Source organism: Bos mutus, chromosome 20 (assembly GCF_027580195.1).
Source record: "Bos mutus isolate GX-2022 chromosome 20, NWIPB_WYAK_1.1, whole genome shotgun sequence".
Classification (NCBI taxonomy): Eukaryota; Metazoa; Chordata; class Mammalia; order Artiodactyla; family Bovidae; genus Bos; species Bos mutus.
In genome coordinates, this window is record NC_091636.1 from 25,723,841 (window position 1) to 25,736,328 (window position 12,488).

The window sequence follows — 12,488 nt, forward strand, 5'->3', positions numbered from 1 at the left end:
GAGGATGGAATTACAGTGAACCTTATAAGTGAATTCAATGAGGTAACCTGCTGGTTTTTATTATCCTTTTCTAACCATGGTTATGATGTAGCAGTCTGTGCTGCAGAAAAGCAAAGGAAAGTGAGATAATATCCACTTCATCATCAACCATTGTGTTATGCTTTAAGGCTTGTGAAAGCTTGGAGTCAAATTAACCATTTTATAACTTTCTAGTAGCAGAAACAGGAAAAAAATAGTTGCCCTGTAGTTGTTGCCCTGTGCGTATATGTAGCAATTTATTTCTACTCACTGGGTACCAGGATAAAAAGCAGTAGGTAATGTGCCTATGAGAAAAGGGCTTCATTGTTATTTTAATACAAACTGGAATCTGTTATTATGATTCCAAAAATATGTTAATAAGGAATTTGAGTGCGGTATGAAGATGAAAAATGAATGAGTAGTGAAATATTGTACATGTATCTTAGGCATCAGCTGTTTTATTGACAAAAGGCACAAGTATGAAATTTGTCTAAATAATTAGATTTTTAATTAGTGGCTCATTGTAAGATTAATGTCACTGCGCTTCATTGCATGTAATTTTGTATTAGAAATTTCATGTCAACAAAGATGCTACCTGTGGTTTGCTGATTTGAATCCTTATCACTTGTGTGTATGGCATGTTACCTATTTGCAGTCAAGAGCCAAAAGAAGGCATTTGATTATAACTTCACTAGTGGTGAAGAATATTGATTGTGTTATATATGATATGAATATATTATGTTTTCTACTATTCAGGAAACAACCACCTTTCAAATATTAGTGACTGTATATTGCAAAAATTTTAGAAGTAACATGAACAGATAGATTGTTCAGTCTAAGCTATGTCTACTTTGAACGTACTTGAACACTATGGATGCTAGGTTCTCTTGTTTTTTTAAACCATTTTTCCTTTCCTTTTGACAGTTGCCGAACCAGCAACCGGAAAAGCTTGATAGGCAATGGACCGTCCCCAGCATTGCCTCGGCCCCACTCACCTCTTTCTGCTCATGCAGGTAATAAATTACTTTGAGTTCTGTTTTACTTATTCTTGTAGATTTTTTTTTTCTTGCTAGTTTTTAAAAGCTGGGCATTTTGAAATTTAGATGTGTCTCCACACCTTATAATCTTGGTTTCTCTATTGCTTTATCCCTAAGTCGTTCTTTTTGAGAACTAACTCAGTCCATCCTCTCTTTGAGCACGTGAACTCTGAAAGCCAGAATTCCTTTTTATTCCTCACGAGGTCTTATTTCAGTTGTTGTTGTTTTTTTCCATGTCTGAATTTGTGATGATGCAAGTCATGCTTCTATGTTAGGATTTCCTTTTGGACATATAACCATGATAATTCACATGCAGTGGATTAGTGTTAAGAACTGTAGAAAAAGAAAAATAGTTTTCTTTCTCCCCGCCTAGCTTCTCCACTGGGAACCCCGGTAACCAGAGACAAATTACAAAAGAAAAGCATATATTTTATGGAGCATTCATAAGGAAATGAAAATCCAAAGAAACAGTTGAATTAGATTGTTTTTACAGTTTTGATCAAGAATGGGGAGTCATGCAAATATGTATAGCACAAAGGTGGCCTAATCTTAGTAAGCTGGGGAAAACTCATCAAGACATGTTCGTTCAGATTCTTCTATGTCCCTTGTCTTCAGAGATAAGAAGGCTCCTTTCCTCCAGGTGTAGAGAGTGTACCTCTCACATGAAGGTTTTATGACCTGCTTATGGGGCAAGACAGAAAGCCCTTCCTCTATACGTTATTCCTCATATCTCTTCACCTTAAAATATTCAGTGTGTCAGTGTTCCATATTTTGGGGTCTCAAGTCCTAAAGTGTGTCAGAACTATTCAGCATTTTTCTCCCTAAAATTGAACTTACCTGTTATATACATTAATTATCACAAACAGTGATGCTCTGAGTCTAGAACATGTCTCTTATATGTGGGCACGAGTTTAAAGTCTTACCTTCCAGTGGTATATAAAACTTAACTTTACATCTAGACCCATTGCAGGCGCAAAGAAGATCCAAAAGATGAGACTTTTGGCCTCAAGAGCTAATTAGAAGCATGGTAGAGCCACATTACAAAAAGTATCCAATAAAGACTGCTTTTTATTTTTTAAAAAATTCTGTCCAAGGTGGTACAAAAGGGTTAATTCCAAGCAGGAGAGTTTGGGAGCTATTGAAAGAGCCACTTGCACATGATGTTGAACAGTGAGCAAGACTTGGGGAATTCTAGTGTGTGGCTAGAGTGTGGGATGTATGTGCTTGATTGTATGGGAATGTAAAGGTGAAAAGAGATATGAGAATCAAAAAAGGGGAATGAATTTTGACTTTGAGTGCCTTTCAGAGATTTTGTGGAGGATCTGTAGGAAGGTGTACTCAAGATTATGGAGGATGTTGGGTTAAAAGGATAAGTGATTAAGCCCTACCTCTGATATACTCTTATGGAAACTCTCACATATAGGTTTTCAGACAGTGTTGATTTTATATTTAAACTAGGGTATGATTGTCCCCTAGAAAGCAGTCCTTTTGCTCAGTGGGGATCTCCAGTTGAGAGTGGCAGTTATCTAAACATGTTTGGGGATGAAACAGGAGAGAGAAAGAGTCAGGTAGATGGCCCTTTGGAATTAAGTTTTATTTTCCTCATACATAACAGATGGTAAAGTTAAAAAAGCAAAAGATAAGTTCATAAAATTATGATACTGTGTGCAGTAAAACTACTCACGTCCAGAAATACTGCTGCTGCTAAGTCACTTCAGTCGTGTCCGACTCTGTGCGACCCCAGAGACGGCAGCCCACCCGTCCCTGGGATTCTCCAGGCAAGAACACTACTCCTAGACAAAACTTTATAGAAATTTCTACATATATATGCAAGAAGACATGTTCTAGACTACTCATAGAAATGTTACTTGTCGTAGCTAAACATTTAAAGGAATGCAACCCAAATGTCTGTCAGTTAGAAAATGGGTAAATGAACTGGGGCATAGTTATCCACAAAGCATTGTATACATAGTAAACAAATGAACCAGCACTCAAAGATGGTGTTGGGCATAAAAGCTAGTTGCGAAAGAATCATACTTAAACCCTACCTATAACGTTACCATGATGCTACATGCAATGTTTTCTTTAGAGATACACACGTGCACACACACACACACACATAAATGTGTATCTGTGTATATACATTTGTGGGCTTCCCAGGTGGCTCAGTGGTAAAGAGTCTGACTGCCAGTGCAGGAGACCTGGGTTCAATCCCTGGGTCAGAAAGATCCCCTGGAGAAGGAAATGGCAACCTACTCCAGTATTCTTACCTGGGAAATCCCATGGACAGAGGAGCCTGGTGGGCTACAGTCCATGGGGTCACAAAGAGTTGGACATGACTTAGCGACTAAACAACAACAGCAACAAATACACATTTGTAATAAGAGTCTAAAGGAAAATACAGTCGTCTGAAAGACCCATTTCGTGGTAGCAGTTACATTTGAGAAGGTGTGAGGAGGTATAATTGTGGAGAGGAGTAAGCAGTTGGTAATATGTTTCCAAAGCTGAATGGTGAGTACACAACTATTTATATTGTTACTTTTATACTTTGGAGATTTATATTGTATTATTATCATTTTAGTGAAAGCTGACCAGAGGGTCAAGCAAGATCAAATACTTTACTTAAGGGCTGAAACGATCCCTTTGTTTTATCTTTTTTATTCCTCTGTCAGAGTGCCACCAGTATATACTAGGTTCTAAGTATATGATAAATTTTATTTCTTTTATATAGTTCAGCTATGATTTAAAACATTTAGTCCTGCTTCTCTTTATAGTGTTCTGTATTGATTGCATGATACTGTTGTGCCCATTGATTAGGCTTTTATTGCCATGATTCTCTTCAGTTCTGATATTGAGATTAAAGAATATGCAGTAAGACTTTAATGATCCTTTTAATTATTTTTCTTTTCTGTGTGGAGAATTCTTTCCCCTTCAAAGCATAGTTTTGTATTTAATCAGAGGAATAATGGGCAAAGAAAATCCTGTTTTTCAGGTTCCAAGAGACTTTTTCTTTATGTTACAGAGGCAACAGGTTGTTATTCACTCAGAAACTGTAGAGAAATCTCAGACTTTTTGTGAGAAATGGCATTTATCACAGTCTGGTAGGTTCCTATTTCTCTATAAAAAAGAAGAAAAGGTAGATTAAACAGAGGACCCATCCTCTCATCTTGATAGTGTGAAATGCCTTCTTACTCGCTGTGCTTCTCACCTCTTCCTGTTGCTACATTCCCTCCTATGTATGGTCCGCAGACACCAGGGGACACTTCCTGGATGTCCCCGTGAAAAATGAGAAAAAAAAGTAAGTGCCACTCTCAGTGCTTAGTCACCCAGTAGGTACACTTTCTATTTTTCTGAGATGAGCATTATGGTTCAGGCCATTCATCACTGACATAGGGATTTATGCCTGTCAAATGAATCGGTAGAAATGAAAACATTAATTTATTTGTGTAGATGTGTCAGTAATGCATGAGAAGGTGATGGCACCCCACTCCAGTACTCTTTCCTGGAAAATCGCATGGACGGAGGAGCCTGGAGGGCTGCAATCCATGGGGTCGCAAAGAGTCGGACACAACTGAGTGACTTCACTTTCACTTTTCACTTTCATGTATTGGAGAAGGAAATGACAACCCACTCCAGTGTTCTTGCCTGGAGAATCCCAGGGACGGGGGAGCCTGGTGGGCTGCCGTCTATGGGGTCGCACAGAGTCAGACACGACTGAAGTGACTTACAAGCAGCGGTAGCAGTCAGTAATGCCCTGAGGAAGAAGAGATACTGGCATTGTGTTCTGGAGCTTATCTCTGCAGACAAAATAGTGTTTGTTGACAGATAGGGATTCCTAAAAGAACTATGATCAGGATAGTCCCATTAAAAGAAAAAAGAAAGGTAAAAATCACAAGTTTCTAATGCTAAGTGTGAAATTTAATGCAGAAGCCTCAAAGGAAAAGGCTAGTATGTCTCTCCTGAATTGAAAAGTTTTGTATAACAAACAAAATCAAAAGAAAACAAAGTGTGAAAAATATTTTTAAGCCCGTAACTGAGAGACATCTGATTGCCTTAATATACGAAGAGCTTGTGTAAATTGATATGGAAGTGTTGAATGTACCAGGAGAAAAGTGATCAAAAGATGTAAAAAGGTATGTCACAGGAAAAAAAATTAAATTGGCCAACAAAAATGTGTGAAATGATGATTCATTTCTATTATAAGAGAAATATGAACCAGAATAATGAGACTGTATTGTTCACCTAGCATACTGTCAAAAATTTCCTAACACTGATAGAATTCGATGATAGCAAGGTTGTGGAGAAGCAGCCGCTCTCATCTCACTTAGGTGTTGATGTGAAGGCACAGCACTTTTAGTTAGATTGTAATATTGGTTAAAACTTCAACTACATTTACCCTTTGGCAAATCCATCTCTAGGAATTTATCTTATTGATATCTCACACAGTAACAGAAAAGAGTAAATCTAGGAAAATCCCATGGACAGAAGAGCCTGGTGGGCTGCAGTCCATGGGGTCGTGAAGAGTCGGACACGACTGAGTGACTTCACTTTCACTTTTCACTTTCCTGCATTGGAGAAGGAAATGGCAACCCACTCCAGTGTTCTTGCCTGGAGAATCCCAGGGACGGCGGGGCCTGGTGGGCTGCCGTCTATGGGGTCGCACAGAGTTGGACACGACTGAAGCAACACGGCAGCAGCAGCAGCAGCAGCAGCAGCAGCAGCATTGCTTATAACTAGCAAATGGAAAATTAAGTTGTTACCATTTTATCTTTTATTTATTTAGTATACCCTTTATTTATTAAATGTACCCTTTATTTATTTAGTGTACCTTTTATTTATTAAGCATCAGGTTTAGTAGAAAATAATACAGGTATATAACCCAAGATTTCATGTTTGTTACAAAGAATGAGGTGGGGGCTTTTATATTCTGGTATATGAACGCTGCCCAAGATAGACTATTCAGTGAAAAAATATATTGTGTAATTTTATATGTGTGTGTGTGTTTGAGTGCATGTACACATACATACATACTTGTATACTCATGCATATTCATAAGGAGTTTTGAGAGAGATAAATTTCACAGTTTTTATCTTTGGAGAATAGAAAAGTAGGGAAATTAGTGTATAGTGCTTTTATAATGAAATAAGTTTCTATAAAGACAACTGGTAAATGAAACAAAATAATGTCTGATCTAGTTCTCTATTATACAATAAATTACCAAAAATTTAGAGGCTTAAGAAAATATCCATTTATTGATCTTATAGTTCTGTACAAGTCTGGGTAGGCTTGACTTGTTTGACCTCAGGCGGGCTCTCAGCGTATCTCAATGGCAAAATCAAAGAAAGAAAAGATAAGTTCCTAGTTCTGTAGGAACCCTCACCTTTTTTTTCTGTTCAGAGTTTTATTCGGCCAGAGTCAGTATTGGTTGTTGACCTTAAAAAAAATTTAAGTAATTTTACCAGCAAAATGAGTTTATTTCGGGATGGCAGAAAGTTGTAATTTGGCACAAGCAAATTTACCTTAAAAGGTAAATTCAAGAAACAGAAGAGAGTGGCTTTTGCCTTTACAGAGGAAAAGAAGAAGTTGGGAGGAGAGTCCAGATCTTGGTGGCTTGTTAGTGGCTGAGCTGTTGCTGGGCTTAGAGGAACTCTTAACTCCCTCTGCCAGGGTCTGAGTGGTAATGTGTGAGAGCTCCCCCTTTAGGACTTCCCATTCCATTTAAAACAAGTGAGTGAGTGATGTGAAGTCGCTCATTCGTGTCTGACTCTTGCGACTCCATGGACTGTAGCCTACCAGGCTTCTACGTCCATGGGATTCTCCAGGCAAGAATACTGGAGTGGTTTACCATTTCGTTCTCCAGGGGATCTTCCCGACCCAGGGATCGAACCTGGGTCTCCCACATTGGAGACAGATGCTTTAACCTCTGAGCCACCAGGGAACAAGGCTTCATTTATTTTCAGACTGGGCTGGTCTCTTATCTGTACATTGAGAAGGAATCTACTTCACGCTCATACAGGTTGTGGACAGATTCAGATCCTTGCGGTTATAGAATTAATATCCCCATTTTATCCTGACTGTTAGCAGGAGGCTGTCCTCCTCTGTCTTTAAGCTTGCATTGGCAATCCAGTCATTCTCATGGCTCATATCTGTAACTTACTCTGCTATCAATCAAAGAAAATTATTTTAAAGGGCTTATCTGATAGGGTCAGGCTGAGTCAAATAATCTCTCTATATTAAAGTCAACTGATACGGGACTTTACATCTGCAAAATCCCATCATAGTAGAACCTAGAGGAGTGTTTGCTTGAATAACTGGGGGACAGGTGTCTTGAAAAGACCATTTTTAGAATTCTGCCTACCGCAGTATCACTTATACTTTATTTTGATTCGAACGGCTGAGTATAATCTCTAAGAGATTACAGAGGATGAACCACAGACTAAATGTAGATAAATAAATGAGACCTATTTGACTCTTAGAGTCCCAAGATCAAATGTTGCCCCATTGGTCAAAATACCTAACCTTTTATGTCTTCAAAGATTATTTTACTGGGAATTTGCAGCTGGCTACTTAGATTCATTTATATGAGTGTTTTTTGAAGGAAAGATATGAAAAAAAGTCTCACTTTTCTATTGCAACTCTGGAATTATTAAAAACAAAAAAATATTCTTAATGTATTCTATGTTTTCATAACCTATTAAGTTAGTATCTACTTGGGAAAACTTTCATAAATTGCTGTCTGTCTATCTGTTGTACATATGGACCTTGTTTCTGAAGGATTGGTCACCACACTATTTTCTGTTCTGTTCACCAGGCCTCTCTTCAAAGCTATAACTCAGCTAAAGGAGGCCCCATACAGGTGAAAATAACCAGAGAACTGGAGAGATTGTGTGAACAATACAACTCCAAGTAGAAACTTGCAAAACTCAGAAAAGTATTAGGGTAGGCATGTGACAGAGAAGGCAATGGCACCCCACTCCAGTACTCTTGCCTGGAAAGTCCCATGGATGGAGGAGCCTGGTAGGCTGCAGTCCATGGGGTCGCTAAGAGTCGGACACGACTGACCGACTTCACTTTGACTTTTCACTTTCATGCATTGGAGAAGGAAATGGCAACCCACTCCAGTGTTCTTGCCTGGAGAATCCCAGGGACGGGGGAGCCTGGTGGGCTGCCGTCTGTGGGGTCGCACAGAGTCGGACAGAACTGAAGTGACTTAGCAGCAGCAGGCATGTGAGGTTAGGCAATGAAGCACCCCAAATCTCACTGTTCAAAACACCCTGTGAACATCCTGATGTGCATTTCTTCATTATTTTCCCTTCTCCGCACCTCTACCCTTGGAGCATTGGCTTAACAGACACAACCCAGAGTATAATGTGGTTCCCAAGTAGAAACTATGAGACATCGTGTACATTTTTTCAATACATTTTTATTATTTCAGAAAACCACTAGGACCTTCCTTTTTTGAGCTTGTGCTGGAGTCTCTTTTTGAGCCACACGTTGGTCTTGCCACTTTAAAACTTGCTGTCCTTGTATTTCTGCTGTATCAATTGTACTCATTCACCAGATGTGATGCTGAATAGGATGGGGTAACAGGCACAGGTTTTGCAGACAGGCATGCTGATGCAAGGATTTGAAAGTCACTAGACTAGCAGGGAAATGGAGATAGTGAAAGATACACAAAGCAGAATAATCAATTCAAAGAAGAGCATCTGGGATAGAACGAGACTCGTCAACATTCCAGGGTGCCAGAGACGTACGTGAGAGTGCCCCTGATGTTGGCAAGGAAACTCACGGTAACCTGCTGCCCTGAGAATCTGAACCATAAGCTCTGAAGATATGTAGCTGGGGGGTGAGGGGTTTAGTAAAACCTGAAATGTTGGCCCTCTGTGCCAACCAGGTCCTTAAATCACTTACCAACAGCCCTATGACCCTGTGCCATTTTTAAGGTATGATAAAATCTCATAAGAAATTTTGCAGCCTATGTTCCCATGACTGTGATCTTCAAGGCTGATATGGTTAAAAAATAAAATGTGATACTCTGATTGTGACAGGAAAGCAGATAGTTTGTAGAAAATATGAGAAATTTATATGGAAATATAACCCCCCCTTAAACCCACTATCTAAGAATAACCTGCTAACGTTTTACTGTATCTCTGGTCTTTTTTTCCTATATGTATTGTGTGTGTGTGTCTCTATATCTGTCCGCGTGACTGAAATGCCTATGTTGAAACTATTTCTTTACTCCACCGTTGCCAACACTTGAGTTATAGTTTTTCAGGTTCTATTGATACAGGCCAAACGTAGTACCATAGTGCCAGTTTTATTAAAATATAAATGACATGTAACATTGTATTTAAGATACACAACACAATGATTATATATCTTTTTTTTAAATGACTGCCACAATAAGTCCAGTTAATATCCATCACCTCACATAGTTACACATTTTTTTTTCTTGTGAGGAGAGCCTTTAAGATTTACTCTTTTAGCAACTTTCAGATATTCAATACACTATTGCTAACTATAGTCACCATGTTATACATTACATCCCCAGAACTTATTTATTTATCATATAGCTAGAAGTTTGTGCTTTTTGATCAGTTCAGTTCAGTTCAGTTGCTCAGTCGTGTCCGACTCTTTGCAACCCCATGGACTGCAGCACGCCAGGCCTCCCTGTCCATCACCAACTCCCGGAGTTTACCCAAACAAATGTCCATTGAGCGGTGATGCCATCCAACCATCTCATCTGCTGTCATCCCCTTTTGGATCACCTTCACCCACCCCCAACTGCTGGCAACCACTGGTCCTGTGGCTTTTCATTTCTTCCATTTTGTTGTTCTGTGTTTGCTTTTTGTTTGGGGATTTTTTGTTTTTAGATTCTATATATTCCTGAGATCATACAATATTTATGTTTCTTTGACTTTTTTCATTTAGCATAATGCCCTCAAGATTCATCCATACTGTTGCAATGGCAGAATTTCTTTCTTTTTTTATGGCTGGAGAATATTCTGTTGTAGACACAGACCCCATTTTCTTTATGCATCCGTCTGTTGACAGATGCTTAGGTTGTCTCCGTATCTTGGCTATTGTAAATAACGGGAGTCCAGATGTCTTTTTAAGATACTGATTGTGTTTCTGTCCAGTATGTACCCTGAACTGGAATTGCTAGATCGTACGGTAGTTCCATTTTTTAAGGAACCTCCGTAGAATTTTCCACAGTGGCTACTCCAATTTACATTCCATCAGGAGTGCGCAAGGGTTCCCTTTTCTCCACATCTTCACCAATGCCTGTTATCTCTTATCTTTGATAATAGCTATTCTTTGATCAATAGCTTTGACATTCTAGTATCAATAGTTTTGATAATAGCTAGCACATGTGAACTGAATATCTTAGTCATTTTAATGTGTGCATGTTTTCTTAATCTGTTGTCATTGCACTGAATTTCTTTTCTGATTCACGGTTGACTTTAATGTTGCTTTTTGATTAATGTAAGTTTTTTCTTATTTTTAATTTTGTCATCTAGTTTGTCTTTTTCTTTTTGATTTCTTCCATTTTTTTGTTTTATCTAGTTGTTATAGTTTTTTTTTTTTTAAACAAGACCAGTCTTCCTCTAAGAATCTAACAGGGCTATTCTGACCTCGCTGTTTCCCCTGCCTCTTCATGCTTGACAAGCTTACTATCAGTGAAGTGCTCCTTCACCTCCTTGTGTTCTTAGTCTGCCATTTAGGGTGGTGGTTTTCCTAAGCACTGAGTGAATTTTTGAGCAGCAAGAGTTTTCCTGAATTCTTCTAAACTTTATAGGCTAGCCTATGAAGGGAGGAGATAGCAGTTAAAAAAAAAAGGGCATTAAGTCAGTTTCTGTCAACTTGAGACCGTACACATATATATTGCTGCTCAGGTGTTTGTGGCCCCATCAAGTTTGCATGCAGCACACAGAGGGAAAGTTATTACTATGAATTTTAGTTTGCTGGTGGGAACAACCCAGTCAGTAGAGATGGATGATCTTTAGGTATCAGTGAAAGATTTCTCTTTAGATTAGGTTAGACTAGAGACATCACCCTGAGCTTGAGTGCCTTTATTTAATCTTTTTTTGTTTTGTTGAGTTTCACGCTTTCAGCAGATTTTCTGTGCTTGAAACATTATTTGCCAAGTTGTTTAAATATGCTTTGTAGATCTTTAATAAAAATGCTTGATCAGCAGGGCAGTGACCTTCTTGGGCTACACAGACGTGATGGTATAAGACAGATGGCTCCTTTGCCTCTTTATATTTGAAGAGTAGGACAAAGCAAGATTGTGTGCTTCAGAGTCATGGCAAATTGATGGCCGGCCTTAATGGAAATTAAGCTTGCTGATGCCCCATATAACCACTCTTTCTTTGAAGTGATAGAAACTCTTGTTTTACTCAAGAGCAATCGCTGACATGGCCACCTATTATTTTTTTTTCTAATTCTAAGCAGATCTTAACAAAATCAACTGAAACTTGTGAAACCTTGTGTTCAGTTGAGAGTGCTGTAGTGTCCTCCTCACAGTTTCATTTTATGTAGGTCAAATTGGCAAATCATATTGCTAAATCCTTGGGTAGACATTACCTTGGAATCATCTGCTTGTCTGCTTTTATTAAAACTTTAAATGGGCTCAAGACCAGATTTCTTCATCTAGTGTGAGTGTCCACAGTGTACGATATCATGGTGCATTTGTTCTGTGACTTCAAGTATTTCATAAATCAGTTTCTCTGAATTATAGAGAATACATCTTTTTTATTCCATACTGTACCCACGGTTTTGTTTTTTTCTTTTTTGTTTAAACCTTAGCCTTTGTGTAAATACCAATTGTTGGCTTGAGTAATGACCCATCTTGCCCTTCCTGCTTAAGGAAAAGGATGATAAAATCAGATGAACTGACGTCATTGTGTTTTCCTAGTTTGGAGTATGGCTTTGTGTTGAGTCACTAATCAGGGGTATATACCAACATCATTAGTATTTGTTAATTACTTCATGCAGCTCCATCTGCTCTGTGACCTGCATTTATTGTTTTGTTTCTTTGAGAAGAGTGTAATGTTTATATGTTATTTTATTAATAATAATTTAATGACTGGCATGGGCTTCCCTCGTGGCTCAATGGTGAAGAATTAGCCTGACAATGCAGGAGATGAAGATTCAACCCCTGGGTCAGGAAAATCCCCTGGAGAAGGAAATGGCAACCCACTCCAATATTCTTGCCTGGAGAATCTCATGTACAGAGAAGCCTGTACAGTCCATGGGATTGGAAGGAATCAGACATGATTGAGCAACAACAGTTCAATCCAATCCAGTCTTTCCTTAATCTCTAGATAGTCTCCTAAATCTAAATGTATAATTTAACCCAAATGGTCATTGATTTAGCTTTTTGGTTTCTCCTTTATTACAAATCGAAGCTTTTGGAAGCTTACTGCTAAA

General features: G+C 38.6%; 1 protein-coding gene across 1 annotated transcript in view; it reads left to right on the forward strand.

The window, feature by feature from the left end:
- Positions 1-12,488, forward strand: part of MAST4 (microtubule associated serine/threonine kinase family member 4) — a 617,121-nt gene that overhangs the window by 492,759 nt on the left and 111,874 nt on the right. Inside the window, 1 exon segment of the mRNA XM_070357543.1 lies at positions 943-1,031. Coding sequence (XP_070213644.1) covers positions 943-1,031 — 89 coding nt within the window.